This window comes from Cydia fagiglandana, chromosome 3 (assembly GCF_963556715.1).
Source record: "Cydia fagiglandana chromosome 3, ilCydFagi1.1, whole genome shotgun sequence".
Taxonomy (NCBI): Eukaryota; Metazoa; Arthropoda; class Insecta; order Lepidoptera; family Tortricidae; genus Cydia; species Cydia fagiglandana.
In genome coordinates, this window is record NC_085934.1 from 12,067,213 (window position 1) to 12,089,657 (window position 22,445).

The 22,445-nt window shown below is 37.6% G+C and overlaps 2 protein-coding genes across 3 annotated transcripts; one reads left to right on the plus strand and one right to left on the minus strand.

The window, feature by feature from the left end:
* Positions 1 to 6,673: 6,673 nt before the first annotated feature.
* Positions 6,674 to 9,594, plus strand: LOC134680109 (uncharacterized). Its single transcript, XM_063539157.1, has 2 exons — positions 6,674 to 6,926; positions 8,951 to 9,594. Exons 1-2 carry the CDS (start codon positions 6,887 to 6,889, stop codon positions 9,532 to 9,534), a joined length of 624 nt encoding a protein of 207 aa, XP_063395227.1. The 5' UTR covers positions 6,674 to 6,886; the 3' UTR covers positions 9,535 to 9,594.
* Positions 9,595 to 9,750: 156 nt separating this feature from the next.
* On the minus strand, positions 9,751 to 21,468 carry LOC134680044 (uncharacterized). Of its 2 annotated transcripts, none has more exons than XM_063539033.1 (4): positions 21,319 to 21,468; positions 18,809 to 18,964; positions 16,710 to 16,815; positions 9,751 to 10,651 (listed from the first exon to the last, which is right to left on the minus strand). In XM_063539033.1, the coding sequence occupies exons 1-4, from the start codon at positions 21,371 to 21,373 to the stop codon at positions 10,525 to 10,527; spliced, it is 444 nt and encodes a 147-aa protein (XP_063395103.1). In that variant the 5' UTR covers positions 21,374 to 21,468; the 3' UTR covers positions 9,751 to 10,524. The 2 variants fall into 2 exon arrangements, with proteins under 2 accessions (XP_063395103.1, XP_063395104.1); XM_063539034.1 differs by lacking the exon at positions 9,751 to 10,651 and adding an exon at positions 12,933 to 13,107.
* Between the last annotated feature and the right edge of the window lie 977 nt (positions 21,469 to 22,445).

Below are 22,445 nucleotides of genomic sequence, written 5' to 3' on the forward strand. Positions count from 1 at the left end.
TCTCCGAAATGGACTTAATTAGAACATCGGTGTCTTTGTGAAAGTTACTTGATTTAAGCTCAGGAATGCACCCTTGAAATTAACGGAAATCAAAAAAAACACGGTGTATATGACGTATATGCAAAAAAATGCTAAACTGCATATAAGGAATTTTTTTACTTATATGTACCTTGTAACAGGATGCTATGGATCGACGACTATTAACGACTAAAAATATTATAATTTATGTGTGTGACTAACGCTTTTTAAACTGGTAAAACTGGAATTATTAAGTAGAAGCAATTATATATTAAACTATCATATAAATCTGTCATAACTAGGTACAATCAAAGTTATTTTCAAAGCTAGCGTAAATTATACCTATCTCTGATGAAAAGTATTTTACTCATCTCATTAGAGTAGGTAACTTCTGCAGGCAATTCCAGTGTGCGTAGGCCGTAGATATGCGTAGTAATTAATACTGATTCTGCAATTTTGCACAGAAACTATTACTCTACCTTAAATAGTAGTGGTAAATGCCTACTTAATATTATTAATGCGAAAGTAACTCATATGTGAGTATGTGAAAGTACCGATGTATCGTACAACGTTTTACAGCCTGGACTGTAAAAACCTTTAAACTTTCAACATACGATTACGCACGGAAAGTGCTAGCACCATGTGTACCTACTGTAAAAAGTTTTGTATTGTACTGTATCGTAACCCTGTCTATCTGTTACCTCTCCACGCTTAAAAACACCTGAGGGCCTAGCCAAGATGACAAGCATTTCGTACCTATAATATTTTAATACTTATACGGCTCTCTTTTTCATCGATGGTTAAAAAAGATTTCAATATGACATTTTCTATTGTAGTTATTTGTTGTGGTGTATTATTAACCTATGCGCCTCAGATAATAAATTTGTTTTGTAATAGATCCTTTACCTTCATTACGTCTTTATCCCAGCTTGACAGAATAACAGTGATTGCTTGCATCAGTCCTAATCGTCTGCAGATTCTCAGCATCGATCGTAAATCTCGTCAACCGTCACATATATCAGTACTTATACTATTACCACAGCATGCCTGACATATAGCTGTTAGCAAACAAGTGTTAATAGTGTTTGCGATTCATGTTATTATCACGGATCTTCAGATCATAGTTGTACTGGTTAGCTTGATTTGAACGCTCGCTGAGCGGCGGGAATGCAGTGTATTTGCTGATACAATCATCCACTTCTCTCCATTGTTCACGACTCGTATGAACATCACGGATGCTGATGCTGATCAATAAATATTCATTGTGGGAGTCGCCCCTCCTTACATTGGCACTCAGGTAAGTATAAGTAATAACAGGCACAGATTAAAAACTTAGCTAAAGCTTCTGTTGTATGTAGTAGGTGTTCCTACTGAAGTGTTCCGATAGACTTTCTATATTTTAAGGATAAAAGTGGCAAGAAGTGATCCAAATGCCCAAATACTAATACCGATACCAAAGAGTTGCTGGTTGTAGAAGAGGTATACAAATCAAGATATATAGCTCCCCCCCCCATGTCTGACAGCTGAACTAGATGGCGCGATATAGTTTGTGCTAACTGAATTGTCTGACGACAACTTTAATTTAGCAGCCAGAATTACCGCACATATACGGAGCCGTAATATTAATTCGGCTATTTAATTCGAGCACGATTTTTCCTTATACTTTAAACGTTTTATGTGAATACCTACTTAGCCAACTTTTTTAGCACAGGACTTATACTAAAGGATAGAAAACATGGTTGGTGCACTATGGTAGAGTAATTTCCTCTGATTTATATCAAATTCAAGCGAGATTATATTCCGCTATACCCGAACACAGGCCGTATCGAGATTAAATCGATTTTGTTTGTTTGAACTTAGTTTGCACACTGTCTTGTCTTCATAACTTCTTTCCTCTATCGACAAACTTTGACAATGTACTTGTGTAGGCACTAGGCAGTCTACATTGTTTACATCGTTTCCGTCGCGGTAACGCCTTAGATTATGTTTACTGGAAGGGCTGACTAATAAACGTCGTCACTACCTTCACCCACTCACAATATCCACAAAGGCTCGTCATGGACACCGCACTCTGTTTACAGAACCTATATTAAACTATGATACCTAGAATTACTACAACCCATCGATAACTCACTCTGCATGACTAAATTCGGTAAAAATAGATTACCTATATGATATGGATGGATTATAAGTACAATCAAAATGCCAATAATTATTTAACCCTTATTTAACAAACACATAAGAGTGAAAAGTAATTCAAGAGCTATCCGTAGTATCTGTACCAATGTAAATTATCGTTTTTCGCGGTACGCCTAAATATTTCTGTTCTTCCTTTGCTTCCTATTCAGAATTCTGAGAAAAAGCATAGAACAGACGAATTAAGTTACAAGCCTACACCATTAATTCCATAACATGAATCCGAGCCACCCGAGCAGAAAGTAGTAAGTAAGTATAGGTAGGTCCTGTGCCTGAGGTATTGAACAGATGTGGTAGTTCAAAATAGGTAATCTAAAATTGTTAGTAATCATGTTCATGTCTCTAATTAAGTTAAATATCTTAATTCCGTCGTTATCTCATAGATTGCATTTTATATCTACCTAAGTAAATATTTTTTCACCACACCAGCTCGGAAAGTCTTACTTTGCACTTCAAAAACTGATAGCAAAGTTGCATTTTATTCACATGTGAGGCAAAGTAGTCAAATGCAAATTTTGAGTTGTTTTCTTATGTTTGCTGGTAGAATTGACTTTAAAATTATGATTTTGGATAATACATATTTAATAACATTCATTTGGATTTGATTAGGTTCGATTTTGTTTGATATTTTACATTTAATATTTGCCTCGGGTTGGTGTGGTGAAAAATTTTGTGTTTCACTCGGGGGCAAAGTTTGTTTAATCCTCGTGCTTTGAAACCCTCGCAACGCTCAAGATTCCATTTTTCGAACCACTCGCTACGCTCGTGGTTCAATTTTGGAATCTTTCGCTTGCTCGGGTATCAATATTAGCACGAGCGGTTAAACGACAACTTTGCCCCCTTGTAAAACAAATAACTATTCCCAATAGGTAAATAATATACCAATGGCAGTAACATTATTCAATGAAAATATGGAATAAAGTGAAAAATTGAAGTAATTACACCTACCGTGACCTACGCCTCCGCTGTAAGCTCTAATGAAGCCTTCAACGCTAAGCTCTTTCACTTCTTTAATATTTCCCCCCTCTTTTTCTTGCATCTGATTAAAAATCCATAATACTCATCTCCACAACTTTTTTTACCTTCATAAATTATTTTTGACAAGTAGCAACGTTACTGCTATTCATTGAATGAATTAAATGATCAATATTTACCTACTCCACTCAATGTATGAACCTTGCCCAACCGTTATGCCCATTATGATACCCCGTGGACAATGGCATTAATCAATTAATTTATGCGCATGTAATTACTTATATGTATATAGTAGGCCTTCGAAATTAAATAAAACCAATTGGTAAAGACGTCCGAATAACAATATTTATATACTATACGATCACTTATGTAGTTGATATAGGCATCTGTAAAATAATACCTACTGTATAATCTCACATAAACAACGAAGTGTAAATCGGACATGAAAAAAAAAGAAAAAAAATTTAATCAATAAAAGCTAAGGGTCATCGTAAATCCCATTGAAAATAAAGCAATAAATAACAAAAGGCTATCAATTAAGCTTCTCGACTTATTTGTGGTTTAATCAAAAATGTGAATAAATTTATTCAAAAGGAATATATTGTTAAAAGTAAATAAACAAGTCGGGGTTGCGTGGCAAGAGGCTCGTGATGTTGATATCCGGGTCACCGAGCCTCGGGCGTTCATATAATATGCAGTAAACGCTATAATTTCTGTCGTCTCATCCGTAATTCATCTTTAAGAACAATGACCGTTTAGAGTAGCACAGTGACAAGCCATGGATAACGAGTACGACATTATGTTGAACAAATGCTCCTCCTCCAAAACATGGACCGTGCAATAATTATACCTTAGGGGTCATCCATTAATTACATCACACGTTTAGGGGGAGGGAGGGGGTCAAGAAAATGTGACATATTGTGACATGGGGGAGGGGGGAGACACAAACTTTGTGACGTCACTTTAACTTCATCAGTAACCGAAAATTTATTTAAATTATTTTATTCGCTGTACATTTAAGTAACAAGTTTTTAAAACGATAATCGTTTTTATTCGTTTAATTTTCATTCCTAAGCAGTTTTGGGTTATAAAATTACTAATATTTATATCATCAAAAATATTTTGATAAAATATTAATAATACTTAGGTACTTACTTAATTCGATTTGGCGATTTCGTAGAAAAAATGTGACGTCACACTAGGGGGGAGGGGTTTGCCAAATGTGACCAAGTGTGACAAGGAGGGGGGGAGGGGTCAAAAAACCTAGAAATTCGTGTGACGTAATTAATGGATGACCCCTTATGTTAATTAAGAGCCACTCCACGCTATAATATTATAGCGTCTCCCAGGCGTCGCCGTCTAGTCAACTCTTAGCTGCTGCTCGACTCAACGTTGGCGCAACTGCGCAATGACGCTATTTGCCCCAGCACTACTTAGACGCAGACGCTCAAAAATATATAGTCATTTTCACCACACCAGCTGGCAAGGGCTCTCTTAATCGTTAATTCAAAAGCTGATAAGAAAGTTGTATTTTAGTCATATGTGAGGCAAAGCAAATTTTGAGTTGTTTTCTCATGTTTGCTGGTACAATAGACTTTTAAATGACGATTTTGAATGATAAATATTTAATATCATTCATTTTGAATCGATTTGCTTTAAATCTGAATGATATTTTGCAGTTAGTATTTTCTTGTGTTGGGTGGTGAAAAATTTTGTGTTTCTCTAGATGGCAAAATTTGTTTAACCCTCGTGCCTTGAAACCCTCACAACGCTCAAGATTCCACTTTTCGAACCATTCGCTACGCTCGTGTTTCAATTTTGGAATCTTTTGTTTGCTCAGCTATCAATATTAGTACGAGAGAACAAACAAAACTTTGCCTCCTTGTAAAACTAATAACTATTAGCGGTGACTGTACCTACCTCACCCTTTAACCTTTGTTGACTAACCGAACGCTACCTGCGGCGAAAAATTGAAGTAGGTACATCGCAAGTGTACACGTAAATATAGCGATTTATCATCGATACATGTTTACCATTGGCCGTATAAAAAGTTCATGATTTTATTCATGCATCATAAATTACTCACACACATATAAAGTAAGCTTTTTCTTCTTAAACAATCGTAGATTCGTATGTCGCCATATAGCTCGCATCGCTGGCAAGCCGAGTGGCTTTAAGACTTGACTTGACCCCTTGCAGCTAACCACTTTCCCTATTGGCATAATCAACTTTAAACTTAAGCTGGTCAGATTAAGAGATAAGTTAGGGATTAAGACAATAGCTATTGAATCTCTTAGACGTGACTGTGCAAAAATAATGTACCTACTTACTTATTACGAATCCTATATAAATAAGTTATTCATTATTTAGATTCACCTGTCGATAGTCGAACACAAAAATATAACTTACCTAGGTATACTAGATGAAGGAATTCAACAGATAGCTAATGTGATGAACGGGGATCAGAGCTTAGACAAAAAGGGCCGGATTTTGAGGGATTTTGATTTTGCGCGCGGTGAAACAAGAAGGTCGGCAATAAATGCATGACCCTATAAAGTCACGTTTATCTTATCGTTGATTGCAATATTTGATTGCCCTATCTATTCCGTCGTCGGTCTACGATTCCGTGACCATCGTGTAGGCTCGCTTGAGTAAAGGTTTCGCAAAACGCTTTTTCGGACAATGCCGCGACAACCGGCGAAGACAAATACTTGTTATCTTATGAATAATGCCGATTATGTTGGGTAAATACATGCGTGCGAGTGAATTTTTCACAAAAAAAATTGTCATATACAGGCTGTAGATTTTTTAGATTGTCTTACTTCTCATATGTAAGTAATTATTTTATACGTAACGATACATCAGGTAAGTGCCTTGTTTGCTAAATGGTATGGTATTTGATTACTGAAGTTTTGTTGAATTACGAGATTTCCAAATTTAATTTTGGTATAGTCTGTGGTAGAGTTCTTTAAAGCTGAAATGACCCGATCATTATTATTTACCTATCTAAATAAGCACAACTTTATTTTGATCTAACACTTGGGTGACAGCGTCTCCTAATCTATGATATTTTATATATAAAATATCATAGCTCCTAATCTCACATTGGATATAGATAAATACGTACTCAAATACATAGAAAACATCCATAACTCAGGACTCTCCGAAACAAATATGTATGTTGAGCACACAAATAAATGCCCTTACCAGGATTTGGACCTATTAGGACCTCCTGCTTCGTAGGTAGGGTCACTATCGACGTACCTACCGACAAGACTAGATGACCGTTAAATATTCCTTACCTATCATATCAGCATCACTATTAATAAAGGTTAAGGTTGCAACCAGGAGTTAGTACCTAAATAAGCACCACGCAATCCTTTTGTAAATCTTGCAAGTTTGGTACGTTTTCTCTCCGCTTTCACGAGCTAATTATGTATTCTGCTTTCAGTATACTCCATAATTACACGACCATTCCGAAGGAGTTTAGCATACGACATGCAGATTCGGCACGGCCTGTGCATCGCACGAGTCACCTAGTTGTCGCGCCTATTGTCCGCTGGGTGAGCCACCATTACCTCACACTATCAATATTGGGCTACAATGAACCTCAAGGTCCCCTTTTGGGGAATAGAGGGGGTATAAATACAAGAAGAGGCAACAATAACATGCAGTCGACGCCGATACTCGTGCCAAAATGAATGCGCCCCTTGCACTCTTGCTGTGTTGTGTTGTTGGTACGTGATGTGAACTTTTACAAGTGATGCGTATGGTGGTTGTAGACGTGCGCGCCGACCTAAAATTTGCCGGCGGCGGCGCGCCGGCTTTTTTGGTCGGCGCGGCGCGGCGGCGCCGGCGTGTAGCAATTTTTTTCATTTAGGTATTACCTCGGAGTAATTAACAACGGAGACGCCATGTCTAAAATTTTCGGTACAAAATAGTCTGCCGTTTTTTGCGGGGGAGGGGCACATCAAATGTATAGGTACGTCATGTCAGATAAACGTCAGTCCATACATATGGTTGACATGTGGTTGACCATTGGCCGCCTATTTTCGACAGAGGGGAACGCCTGTTAATGGCGGCTCCATTGTTAATTACTCCGAGGGTATTACCTACTAAAACTGCAAAAATTAACTATGTATAGTTTTTCACTAGCATTATACTTACGCACACGCTATTCTTGTACATATCCCCGATTCTAATATACATTTTTTTTTAAACAAAAGGGGGTGGCTGTCTTCACGCTAGCCAACCCAAACCACTTTTTTTAAGTTTTATTGGTCTAGATAGCAAGATATTCGTTAGTTCATGATTGTTCAGGCATTAGAATCATTAGGGCCCCGAACCATTAAATTTTTATTTTTTTGGTCAAAGTGGGCTGTCTTCACGATAACCACCCCGAAATCAGCCAAATTAACTATGTGAAGTCATCGGGCGACGTTAGTTCACGTTTGTTCAGGCATTAAAATCGTTAGGATCTCATTAGATTTGCCATAAAAAAATATCGAAAATAGTACATTATTATCGAGGCTCGGAAGTAGCTACTTGCAAGCTGAGGATTCGTTTTAAACGGACGACCTTGGGAGTCCGTTTAATTGAATCCGAAGCCAGCAAGTAGCCTTCCAGCCGAGTCATATATAGTGCTTTTCTCAAAAATGGTGCAAGAACTATAATTATCACAGAAATATTTCACGAAAGCAGATACAGATCTTACGTATATATTTTTACAGAAAAAAGCCCTTGCCGCCTGTTTATTTTTTTTTATAAAAAAATAGAAGTGTATTTTTCTGCCAAAAATACGCCAACCTATTTGAGACAGCTAAGTAGTCGCGGTACTAATCATCTGTTTGGCTGTTTAATGGGCCTGTGCCTTCATTTGATATGGCCATTTCAACTTTTAAAAAGTTTGGAAGTTTGCAGTCCCAAAATCGAGACTGCAATGTTTTTAAGTTTTTAATTTTTGACTGACCATAAACTACGCGCTTCGCGACCTATTTTTTAGACGGCAAAGTCGACTTGGCCGTCCATTTTTGAGAAAATTCATATATACGGCCGTGCACCGGCGCGCCGAGTGGATGAGCCGGCGGCGGCGGCGCGTATGAATGGTGGCGCGGCGCGGCGGCGCCGGCGCGGCGCGCACGTCTAGGTGGTTGTAATGGTTTCAGTTTGAAAAAAAAACTTTTCAATAGTTCAGTTAAATAAATGTGATGGTCAACAATGGATACATACCTAGTGAAATTTTATAATATACCTAATACTCGTATGGAGCAATGTCGTATGTTAAAAAGGGGCGCTAATTATTTACACTTATTATTGCGATACTTCCCCAATACTTCTAAAAGTAACTTTGAGCTAAATTTTATCAAACATGGAAAGACACTTTAATTTCGGTCCTAATAAACTAGTTTCAATTGATTATGATTACAATACCTACCTACTTACCTATCATTGTGCAACCTGATTTTTTGTAATCGTTAATCTTTTGTTGTAATGGAGTATTATATTAATATATTTGAATTAATTTTAAACACCATGCCAATAAATACGACATTGATCGAATAAGCATATAAACAATTTTAAGAATCATAGACAACTTTCAAGTATCAGGTTTCGAATTTCAAATGAATAGGAGCATAAATCACATTTTAAACCTACCTTTTAAAATTATCGCTATAAGTAACTTATTCCAGAATATTTAATTTGGTCAAAATGCACAACATACATTTTTTACCTATGACAGTGTTAAATATTTGTGTTTTAGGAAGTGCCGTAGGGTACTACGCGCAGCCAAACGCACCCTACAACATCGGGCCGAACGATCCGTTCGCGGTTGACGTCAACCATAACTTCCTCGAGCAACCTTCGCAACGGCTGTTCTGGGGCAGCAGCCAAGGCAGCAACCAGGTCGGCGGCACCGGTTTCTGGAACCACCTCACCAACAAGTTCCCGTTCCTAGGAAACATGTTCGGTCGGATGGAGCTGCCCACGCAGTACGGTCCTCCTTCATTCAATAACTACGACTACCAGTACAGCGCGCCTGGCTACCAATCGTACAACCCATACCACCAAGCGCAGCCGCAGTTCAACCAGGTGCACCCACAGTTCAACCATTTGCAGCCTCAATTCAACCAAGTACCACCCCAGTACCCCCAGCAGTTCTCCCGTCAGTACCCTCGGAACTTCCCAGCGGGCCGCGATGTGGCTATAACTGATGACGCAGTGATAGTGACTCCTCCGCACGTGCCGATAGCGCCGCCTGCGCCAGCGCCGGCCCCGGTGGAGCCCGCTGAGGGCGGCTACCAGTATAACAAGCCGCAGTACAGACTCGAATTACCCCATAAGTAAAGTTCACACCAAATTCCTAGGAAACCATTGATGAGACTTTAATTTAATATTATTGCAAATTTCCTTCGAGGCCTTCCAGGCATAATACTTAGCATAATTTTACGGGTATTAAGTATTGAGTTTAGAAGAGGCTCTCTTCAGTATTAAGCAAAACAAATGTTCGGAGAATGATTTAAAAAAATTACGGTAACTCTAGTTAAACGAATAAAAAAGTAATGAAATATAAAATGCATTTATTTATTTGTGACCCATCCTGAACAATGTACCTAACTATAATAAATCAAACTATAAGTATCACATGAAAGTTACTTAACATAAGATATTTACTAAAAGCTACAACTGCAGTAATACAAATCTACACAATTGTAGAGTGCGAACCATATCACATAATGTTGCAATTAATTTTAATTAACACTAACACGCATAATTGAGCTTATATGTGCGTGTACTCGCATATAATTTTTGGGATATTAATTCAATTGTTCAATGTTAAATTAGATTTTTCATGGTTTTTTACACAATTACATTGACACTAAGTAGGTAATATATAATCTATATACTCACACAAGTTCACACATTAAATTTTAGCTACAAGTAGGTAACCCATTTTATTTAGTTATTAACGAAATAGTTAATTATGTCAAGATTGGACCTTTCACTCAGTAATTCGTAAGATTAATTAAAACTTAAATATTAAACAAGGTAACGAATAATTAGGATTACGACAGAAAAACAATTCTGAAGCCATGTGTCGTTGTATCTTAGTATACACATTATAGGGCTGAACGGCACCCGATTAACTTTTTAAGAAATTGAAGCTGCAGTCAGCCCTATTCGGTAGATACAGTCGGATTTGATGGAGGCACTTTTATCTTCTATCGTAGGTATCTTGCATCACTCTTGTATACGTAATCTCGTATATTAAGTATAATTATTAAAACACGACGGATAAAAGCTCAACCATCACTCGCTGTTCATGGTGGATTCGGTTTAGTAGCCAACTGAAGAGGACACGTCGTAAGACCCGTTGCCTTCCCCGTCGACATCCACCGAGGAGCTGGCAGAGACAGAGTGGGCGCCGTTCACCGCACCGAACATACGTCGGGTCATACCGGGGCTGTTGAAAATACTCTATTACTTATTACTATATTTTTTATAGATCGATTTTTCGCCCTCGGAAACCCCCAATTAGCAAATTTCATCGTTAGAGCCGTTTCCGAGATCTCCGAAATATGCAAATAAATATATATTTATATATAGGTACCTATACAAGAATTGCTCGTTTAAATGTGTAAGATATTGATATACATACTTAATAGAAACGTTGCCAATTTCATTCGTGCCGACTATATATATATACCAAACCACAACGATATAGGTATACGATGTATATAGGTACCAAGACCAACTCATATACCAACTCAAGTCCACGTTTTGTTAATGTGATTACGGAACAAAAGGTGACTTGAGCAATAGTTATTCAATTTGTAATATCCATTCAATTACCCTTTTATTTATAAAGATGGAATATGGAGTTCATTCGTAAAATGACCTCCGGTGCTATTATGTAAGTCGTAAATATTTAAGCATACATAGGTATACTAGGTATGATAGGTATTCACTGTGCACACTACTAGGTACCTACTTTCAGTGGCGTAGCTAGGGGGGGCTAGGGGGGGGGTGAACATCAGAAGTGCCACATATAAAATTCGTAAAATGAAAGCGATGGAGTAAATCCTGAGTTATTTTGCAAAAATTACAATTACTCTTTTTAAATATTACTAATATTATTAAATATATTTTACAATTTTGATTGAATTTTGGGGTGACACCCACAATTTCCGCACCGGGTGCCACCCATGCTAGCTACGCCACTGCCTACTTTACTTACTCACTGTGCACATAAAAAAATGTTTTAATTTCTTATTTAATACAATTAATTAAGTATATGCTTCGAGTGATATTTTAAAAGTAAATTCGGTTCGGTGTATAAAAACATGGGACTATCCTTATTTCGATAGCCATGGGGCCATGGCTAAGTTCATTAAGTAATTAAATATGAATGATAAATTGAAAAATATGAATTTATCAAAATCTACCAAGGTTGTTGCCTATTCTGAGAATTAAGTACATCGAAGTATTTCCTAAACTTGTATTACAAGTAGGTAACTGTTGTAAAAACCGGCAACATGATTATTTTTTGTTTATTTTTTTGCACCTCCGTTTTTACGTGAGTAATGTGTGCCATCAACTTATTAGTTTTGCGTTTTGCGGTTATTGCTGACATCCGTTAGCTATTTAGTTCAGTAGGACATTATATAGGTGGGTCAAACAGATCACTGTGTCATGTCTTTCCTGTAGACATACACAAAAGTTAAGGGCTATAAAAGTTAATTGTCTTATTTAACCCTTATCCACGTGAAAACGTCATCCTTTTATTTAGAGAACTATGATAAAATCATTACTTACATGCCCACAAGCTGTTAACTATTGCCCACAGGAGAGAAAACTAGTACGTGTGTTCGCGCGAACTGTACATTTTTCTCTCCAATGTGGGCAATAGTTAACAGCTTGTGGGCATGTAAGTAATGATTTTATCATAGTTCTCTAAATAAAAGGAGGACCTTTTCACGTGGATAAGGGTTAAATAAGAAAATTGACTTTTATAGCCCTTAACTCTTGTATATGTCTACAGGAAAGACGTAACACAGTGATCTGTTTGACCCAGGTACCGTTTTAGACCCTGTGGTAGGATTGACCGAAGCGTATTAGGTAGGACCACTAGGTACCTTCATTGATATGGGGGCACAAATGAATTCGCATTTAATCTTGATTAGTATACGAATTGAAAGCGCTATATGATGAAAAATGTAGTTCCGTATAGTAGAAACCCTGAATCACGCTATTAAGATTTTTCTTGGGAAAATGACCCCTGTGCTTTGTTTGTTATAAGTACCTATAGTATTTGTTTTTTTTCATCAGATTACTTGTTACTGTTTAGTTGCCAAACCAATGTTCTGCCATAAGACATCGACGCCACTAATAGTTCGAGGTTCAAGTGGCGTTAACGAAAACGCGAAAAGTAGTCAAGTGGCGACGCGGATTTCCACGGAAACAATCAAGTGGCGGGGCCTCGATTGGTAAGCGCAGTTATCTTTGTATGAATCATAAAATCGTTGAAATCGGCGTTAAATAAGCGATTTGTATGTAGCAATTATTTTAAAAGATTCCAATGTGCATGCTTTTGGTCATATCTAATAGTAATAATTAATAAAAGTAAGACTTTTACTTCTTTGGAGGTATGCCAATCGGAGTCAGTGTCGAGCATGCGTTTCGTTTATGAACAGTTAACTAAATATCCCATCCAGTTTACGATGATGAGGTAAAAAGTGAAGTAATTAAACATTTCAAAATGCGTTTTTTATTAGTAACAACTTAGATACAATAAAATGGTCTTCCGGCAGCTGCACGGTAGGCCGCGGGGCGCGGGCAGCGGCGCGCGGCGTGTGCAGCTGGTGGAAAAGTTCAGGATGGCCCACACCGGAGTTAGTTATGTTGCTCGCCCGCTAGGCCCTAGGGACAAAAAGGGCAAATTAGTCACTGATGTTCTTTGATGGTGATGATGATTAAGTACTTATCGGTGTTCTTATCGATTGCAGGATGCTAGCAACAAGACATTTAAAAAACACATGATATTAAGGGCCGGTTGCGCCAGCCACAGTTGACGGGCTGACTAACATCACTCAGCAGTAAACTATGAGACTTGTACATACAATAAAATTTTGCGAATTCTTTCGATGACAGACGGTTTGATGCAACCGACCCTTAGGTTTTAAATAATATTAATGACATAGTTAAGTAGTAGACGAACCCTATACCCCATGCGTGTGACCTTTCATAACCACAACGTGTAAATCAATGAGATTTGAGGCCGTTAATCCTTACGTACGAGTATTAATACATGTATTATTAGCAACCCATATGAGTCATATGACATTAACAATCTGTCAAAAAAATCTTAAATCTTAACATCGATTAAGGTACGTACTATTGGATAATCTCTACTCCTCGCGGCGAATCCTGATCCCTGTGACGTTTTCAATCACTAGCTGTTCCTACATATTTTTTGGATGGCATAGTGCCATTGTCAATTTATCACTTAAGTCTTAAATGGTCCTAACCCCTAACCCGCCGGGAGAGGTGCAAAACAATATAAATATTATATGTTATTCGTCCATACACACATTCACTGTATGTATAGCCAAATAAACCATTTTCTGTTTATTTCAGATAGGAATAGGGTTTCTTGGTAACATTTATTCCCAGTGGCATAGCGTGAACCAATTTAGTCGTTGGCGAAAACCACATCTGCGAGGCCCTTTTCAATGTGTTTTTCCCAAGGTAATAAAAAGGTTGGCTTTGCGAGGCCCCCCCTAAGTGCGAGGCCGTTGGCGAAGGCCCCATTCGCCCATGCCTTGGTACGCCACTGTTTATTCCTTATCTTTTATATAATTTATATTATCAATTATCGAAATAAAAACGATTTCTGGTTCCTAGGTAGGTGGTGGTTGGTAGGTAGGTAGGTACTTACAAAAATTTTTAGGTCAAGGTTTTAAAAATTGTGAAACACAGTGTAGGTATATTAACTCTACAAAACTATGAGCTATGGTTCCTTTATTTAGATTTAGGTTTATTGTCATAGTTTCAGATTTCCTATAGATATCCATCTTTCATGTATGGTTCGGCGGGCTAAGAAATTTAAGACTTATGTTTTATGAATTATGAATCTATGCATGCTCTACATCTACAACACTATGGAAGCCAATCCGAAGTTTCCTACTTCGACATGCTTTTACCTAGGTAAACTAAATATTACACTATATAGAGTTATTTTATCACGAAATTGTAATTAACTAAGTTAAACAAATGCCAAAATATTTCATTTGCTTACCGATAAAACAATTATTTTCTCCAAAATTAGATTCGCTGTTCACTTGACACTCTTGACAGCTGACAGATGACGTTTCTTGACAGTTTTGAACGAGAACCACAGACTAAAATTAATTTTTATCGACTTGGCCGGTCGAATATGCGATAACTAAAAAGATTGCCTCTTGGCTAGGTTATTATAAACATTATCGACCAGTCGCTCCCCAACTAACAAATTGGTCATAAGATCTGAACCTTTTACGACTGATTAATCGTAGATGCGTCGTAAATAAGCAAGGTTTACAACGTGACGTTGTATAAATGTCATTTATACAGCACTTTAGTTTTAAAGCAAATTGTGCTTAAATCACAGTTGTACAAACGTTTGTATAACATAGTAATAAAGCAATTTAGTCATTGTCGTATAAAAGTTTTAACCATGACCTTTTCCCGGATTTACAACTTCAATATGACATCTTACAGCACTTTGGTCATAGAAAAGCTTTATGAGTTACTACTGTACAACTAGTCATAACATCAGCTTTTTACAGCTGTTAAATTGCTAAAATGCCATACAACAGTCACAAACATGACCGTCTTATAGCTACTGCGTGATGATCATGGTAATGGCGGCCGTATCGTGTCGGCTTACGAGTTATAAGTCGTATATGAGTCATATAACTAACCAAAGATAAATATTCAATTAATTTATTAAATTATATATAATAAATAAACAATATTTAGAGGGGGCATTAAAAATGTCTTACAAAACCTAGTAACATTCGTCGAAAATATTATGTTCGCATGCGTATCTGATTTGTTATACTCGTATCTAGTAGATGTCGAGTTGAGTTACTAGTACTTAAAATGGTAAAAAGTATAATACTAACTTATTACTGCTTTTCACAAATTGTTTGACCTGTTATGATACTTATGATTGAAACTGCTTCGCTGTTGCATTTCACCGACTCATATGTCGTACAAACGTCTGCGTTATGATCACTCTACAAGCAATTGCACTTACAAAGCGAGAACTTACGATACTTTTCCGACTAAAAAGTCGTTTAATATATTTTTTATGACAGCTGTAGGACTAAATGTGCTTGCTTATGACGATTGAGTGACCACTCTACGACTGTTTAGCCATAAAAACTGCGCCAAAATCGCGTTGTATAAACGTTTGTATGCCTAAAATTGCATACCAATAAGTTTTAAGAAAAACGTTTGTAAAACATATTTATGACTTATTTTTGCTAGTTGGGTCGCGAACGTAGAGATCGAATCGATACGGAGCGAATGTAATTTGGCTACGGGCCCTGTACGGAAAGAGAGTAGTCGTTAAATATATGGGATCCAATACATTCTACAACTCTTCTCTTTCCGCACAGACTCTATAATAGGCATCAGTTTTTTGGTGCCATCTCTTAATTGTCGACAAATGGCCACGTTTTTGTAAAAATCGCTTAATATCCCTGGGATAAACAGGTATACAAGAGCAAATATTTAGGGAATCCGTGCACACTGAAGGAGGTAGTTAGCAACCTAAAGACTTTGCTAGAGTTGCTAGGTTGCGTGGAGAAGGGGTGGTTAGAGTAGAGAGAGGGCTACCTCGTTTCACGGAAAATAGTGGATACCGTTTGCGGAAAATGCCCAGTAAAACTAACTAACTATAACTATACCTGGGAACTCATTCGACTTGTCAATGTGACAGGTATGGCGTGGCTACTGTTCGAACCGATATGTAACCTATCCTATTTTTAATAAATTATTGGTATTGGTAACGTAGCAACTTATTTAAACAAAGTAGTCCTTGGAGCCGTATCTTTGTGATGCTTTACTTTTCTTCCCGTGGGTACCAGAATTCTAGTTAGTTCCCGTTCATTTCATCCTTAATTGGGATGAGACAAATTAAACCTACAGAAGATTGCTTCTTTCTTTCTTCTTCTGTATAAGGGAATGCAACCGGTAAATTTCTCGAAATAGGTTAAGAAGAACGTAGTTTATTTGTTCGAGGCAAGACGAAAAACACGACGATTCCACAAAGTCTTCTTCTTGTCCTGGTGTTCGTCGTAGGTAGGTCCCTCATCTCACCTTATGAAAAATTACTTTTAACGGTAATTTCTACACATTTTTTACCGGTTTCTCTTTATGAGATAATGAATTAATGATACTCAGTTACCTACCCTAGAGGCCTATGTTCAGCAGTGGACGTCTTATGGCTGAGATGATGATGATGAGTTACCTACCCCATTGGCTTCGCAGCTCCGTACGCTCCGGGGACGCCCCAGCTGCCGCCGGGGAAAGCGCGCCCGGCGCCGGCATTGGCGTTCGCGTTCGCGTTAGCGTTGCCACCTGAAAATAACGTCACCATATTTTTATTTCTGAACTTACTTAAACTTATATTTTGAGTAACTAGCGCATCAGCTGGCGACGCCCCTCGTGTGTAGGGTGTGGGGCATTGTGACGAGTAAATGTACCTATATTATTTAAATATCCTAAGCATGCCTAAGCTGAGGTAACTGGAATAGTACCGATAGAGATTTGATTGATAAAAGAGCCTCTCTATAGGTATACCGGGTGTTTCCTGTAACAGGTGCAATAAATATGCACCAAAAATTTTCGCACTTTTAAAATATTGACAGAAATAAAACTATTCATGGTAATTCTATATTTCATTTATTCAACCAAACAACATTTCAATTTATTTTTGAAAAATTACATTATCCATTCCCTCCGTCCCTGACTCTAATTTAATATACTACATCAAAATTTTATAACCATTGCCATAGAGAAAAAAATACATTGGTCTATACTGTACCATCCACCATCCACCTGCCGCTCTAGGCATTGTTAGTTCGCTGAACCTACTTTGTTATTATACCAAGAAAAGAGTCATTATAAACTTATTGACAATGTGGTAAGAGTCACGAAATCTATTTAAGTTAGCATACCTACTTTGGGTGTCTACTGAAAAGCAGGTTCCTCACGTTTCGTCACGGAAGATTGAACTTCAAGTAGCTGACACTAGTTTTTGTGACAAACTTTTTAAGAAAGTAGTTAATGATTTCATTGAACTTTTTTTTTCTATTTGCACTTTGGCGGGTGATGGGTGATTTAGAACCGTTATTCGAACGGCGCCAGCGGCGATACACCTTGGCCGTGTTGCGATCGTATAGAGAAGAGAATTCATATCATTAGAACAGTACAAACTTCCTTCAATCGCGCATATTAGTTTCTGGCTCAAGTTCACACTTATACTGGTTTGCCTGAGACAGAGGTGAGGCAAGTAGCTCGAAAAGCGATTAGAATTTGGTGGTTGCCGCGCACGTCGATGATGCTCTACTTAAGTAGTAGGTACTTAAGAACTCATTTTGTGCATATCAATTACCATTCCGTTTCCATTCCACTTGAACGTGTTCCGTTGTTTAAGGCAAGACGAGTATACTTCAAACAGTTATGTTTGTGGTATTTATTTAGAGCAACCTCGTGGTTGCAAAATAAAATAATAACTTTATCTAGGCTTATTAAAACGATTTCTATGGGACAGTCAAATTTCTTTTTCGCGATTTTGGCATTAGGCCCATGATAAAAATTGTTCAGTATGACCAATAATTATTTTACTACGCAGAGTATGGCTGGCGATACAAATACACCCTGTATTATCGTTACCTCCAATTAAGAGAATTTTATTAGGTACGACGACGTTATGTTACTACCGCGTACCGCGGTAGGTGATAGGTAAGTACATAATTAATTAATAACGGCATTTTAATTAATAGGAAAGTCGTGGTTGGCCACGATTAGCTTCGGATCATCAAGGATTTCCTCGACCGGTCAGTGAATGAATGTTATTGCGATGTCATGATTCTCAGTCATCTTGATTGAATCACCCATCGCGTTTTAGCGGTGATTAGTAAAGTTCCGGATTCAATAAAGTTGAGCTAATGATATGTTTACGGTAATCTATTACCTATCAACTTTATCATTAAGAAAAATGCACTTTAAAGAAAGTCTTTAACGACTTTAAAAAGAACATTAAAATACGTAAATAAATTACTATATTAGACTTTATTTTTGAAACCTTCCGTAAACCATACAAACGAAAAAAGCGCTTTTACTATCCGCTAGTATAAATATATCTATGTACTTAGTAGATTTTGAGTAGTTATTGTGCTGTACAGCATCAGTTAGTTATCGAATACCTATAGAATACAATACTTGCCTGCCAATACTTGCATTAGTTCGCATGTTTCATATAATAGGTATGCGAAATAGTAGAGTGTCCGTATAGGTAGAGTCATCGCATTATGGTGGTCGTAAAGCATCAGTTACTGTGTGTACGTACCTCCCCATGCGTTGGCGTTAGCGTTGGCATTAGCATCAGATCCAGGGCCGGGATAAGGGTAGAAGGACCGGCGCAGGCGCTGCAGGGGCACGGGCGCCGACGCGTGCCCTGTAGAGTCGATCGTGTAGTATGCGCGGGGCACGTAGTACTGGCCCTCTGGAATTTACATCAGTAGTAAATGTAGTAATGTACACAGGGTGCTCTTAATACACAATTAAGGGTTTATGTCGATAACACAATTTAATTTAATCCATTGTCAACGAAGTTACGAATAGGCGGTTTCGAGACAGTGGATTAAATTGTCGATGAATCAAAGCTTTAATTAATTAAGAAGAGATTTAATAATCGATCGGTTCTCAGTTCGCGGCTGGACAATCCTTTGGGTATATTCTTTCTTTAAAAGGTATATCTTACAAGTGGTTCCTTTTGTCGTTACGTCAGGATCTGGTCATGGGATTCTAAAGGTACAGCTTTACCTAGAAAGTGATGACACACTGTTTTGTGAAGTCAGTCAGTTTTTGAATGTAGGTACCGCCGGGTTGTTGGTGTTCATACAACTTTGTGTTAAGCTGGGTCAAGTCATCAGTGTAATATGAACGCGCACAGTAGGTACCTATTGTTGGCTCCACTGCCAGGAATGCACACCCGTAGTAACAGTACATGCATTGTTTCACTGCGCTCCGAGTGCAGTATGCCGTTCAACATTAGTTATTCTGTGGTTCAACGTCGTTCTTAAGAAAGTACGTTACGGGTAGGTACTGTTAGCTAAAAGGGGGCATTTCAATTCTGGTCTTTGGGACCATTGTTTTTTCTTCCAAACATCAGTAGATTGTACATTCTGGCGGCATCTCGGTCGGCTTATGTAGGTGTAGGTTTGATTTGAACCATGTGCATCCATTATTTATATTTTAATATTGATCTCAGCAAGGTAAGTAGGTTTACTGGTACTATATACCTACATACATTAAGTCCGCCGTATCTATTTTCTTGTAATGTGCAATAAAGAAGTAAATAAATACTATATATAGGTATAGGTACCAACCTTACCCTTGACAAATATCTGGTTAATTCCGCATAACGAATCTTAAAGAGTCTCCAATTAAATCAAAGTATGTACCTAATCATACATGGATATAGAAAATCAACAACCGATTTGTTGATCATTAAAAGTAAAGTTAGTCACGATCGGGTAAGGTCGCATCAACTTAAACATAAAAGATAAATTACGTACTGTGATCTCAACCTTGTGAGTGCCTCGATCCTATCTATTCACAAAACTGATTTTCTACAAATTCTTGATGTATAATTTGACCTCGGGATGGCAGACAATTCTGCACGATCGGAGGTCAAACTTGCATGGTACCTACATCTGTAAGCTTTGTGAATTGTGAGGCTTGTTAAGCGTTTTCGTTTTTTACTCGATGAAACCACAATACTTTTAAATATTTATCGGCAAAAAGGAGACACTCTGAATTCATCAAAGTGGTACAGTCAGCGACGGCTCTTAATGAGACCACAATAAATGAGAAAAAGGGAATTTTAAGAAAGCTCGTTTAATCACGGGTAGAATTTTTGAATTCTGTTTCTGTGTAAACATTTGTTTTTTTTTAACTTAAAAGATGTTATTAGCATTTGTTTGGGAGTTTTTATCTAGTTTTCTGGCCAAGTTTAATTGTTTAATTGTTTATTTATATATTTTAAGTTAGTTAAGTTAGTAGTTAGTTAAGTTATATATTTTAAATGGTTTCTCAGATATTTTTACCTACGTACGTACCTACGCGTACATTGCTAACATTTGGTACCTATGAAAAGTTTGAGGAAATGTTAGATGGTAGAATTTACTTTTAAGTGATAATTTTGAATGATAAATATTTAGTAGCATTCATTTGGATTTAATTTGTAATATTTTTTTACAGTTAGTATTTTCTTGTCGTTAGTTTGTTGTTTCACTTGGTAGCAAAGTTTCTTTACCCTCGTGTGTGCCTTCTGAAAATATCGCAATGCTCAAGATTCCACTTTTCTAACCACACACTGCGCTACGCTCGTGCTGGTCAATTTTGGCATCTTTCGCTTATAACCCCTCGCTCTTGTAAAAAATAACTACCTATTCATAAAATAGTTGGGTGCTCAAGAAGAGTACCTATATACTACTAGCCATAATTTTCCAAAACTTCTTATCATTGTCGTCAGAACAGTGGAGTGGTCTGATAATGAATACCTATCATATAAAGTGAGTCATCCATTTGACATAGGAAATTATAGTACTTATTTGATTCGTGAAAGTTCACGCCTATTAATAAGTATTCAGACAGAAATATTGCAGACCCAAGGTTTCCAAAAGTTTGAAAATCAACGACATTCACGCGAGTTCCCGCGTTAGTCGTCCCTATTGTTTGGCAAATAAGGACAAGTTGCTAAAAAAACTTGATCGTATCGGATGTTACCAATCCAAAAAAAACAAGTGACAGTCGCATCGAACGGCGGCAAAAACTAAACGAAAGGGCACTAACCTGCCAGAGCGACAGCCAACACCGCCGAGAGTAAAAACAAGGTTAGCCGCTGCATGGTGAAGGTTGATACGTCGGACTCGGACAGATTCTGTGGAGGAACTGCCGGGCGCTCCGCTGCCTCACTTTTATATAGCTACCTAGATATAACTCAGTCCAAAGCTTTGAAAGCGCATCATGACACGGCACGCCCGCTACTTACCTACAGTAACGGTTACCAGCGAAAAGATATCGTAAATTTGATTAGGTAGCAATGAAGCTTGATGGAGTCTCTCCACGGCTGTGATTTTTAGAATGCGTGCCTATAAACCCACTTCGTGCCTACTAGGTTACTGGTAATTATAATTAGGTATAGCAGGTCATCTTGTAACGATACTATTTTTGGATAATGGTTCAACTGTAATTTATGGACCACGCGAATAGTTAGAAATCTACGTTTACTTACAACATGGTCGCTGAATTGAACCCATATTAGACCGTTGTTCCCAATTTTATGCAATGCATGTACCTACATCAAGTCCAGTCTAAGTATTATAGGGGAGCGAAACTCCTTCCTTCGGGCAAACTCGGCTCCGTTCGCCTCAGCATTGCTCCGAGCCTCCGAGCGATTATTAGGGTTGACACAACTTAACGTCCGTTTGCAACACGACGACAGATAACTGTCAAACTTCGGTTTTGTAGGAAGTTTCATTTCTGTATGGTAGTACTATTATTTATTCTGTGCCCATATGTACTGTAATGTAAGAGTAAAACGATGTACAATACACGTATGAAAAGGTAATTCGCAACTCGTGTCGATTTAAAACATGTCGGTGATGCTATACATTTATATACCTTACCTAATCTAATACCTTTAAACGAGCAATTCTTGTTTATTTATATAGGTATTTATATAGGTATGTATTTATATTTCGAGGACCTCGAACACGGCTCTAACGATTACGATGAAAGTTATACCGTGTGTGGCCTGTAATATGAGCAAAAAATTTAACTGTAGGCTGTACTCCTCATACTGACCAACATTTGTTCAGCGACTTTTAAAAATAACTTGTGGTTTGATTTTTAATACACTTTAAAGTTTATTCCAAGACGCAATATATTGCGAATTTTGTTATGTTTAAGGCGTGACA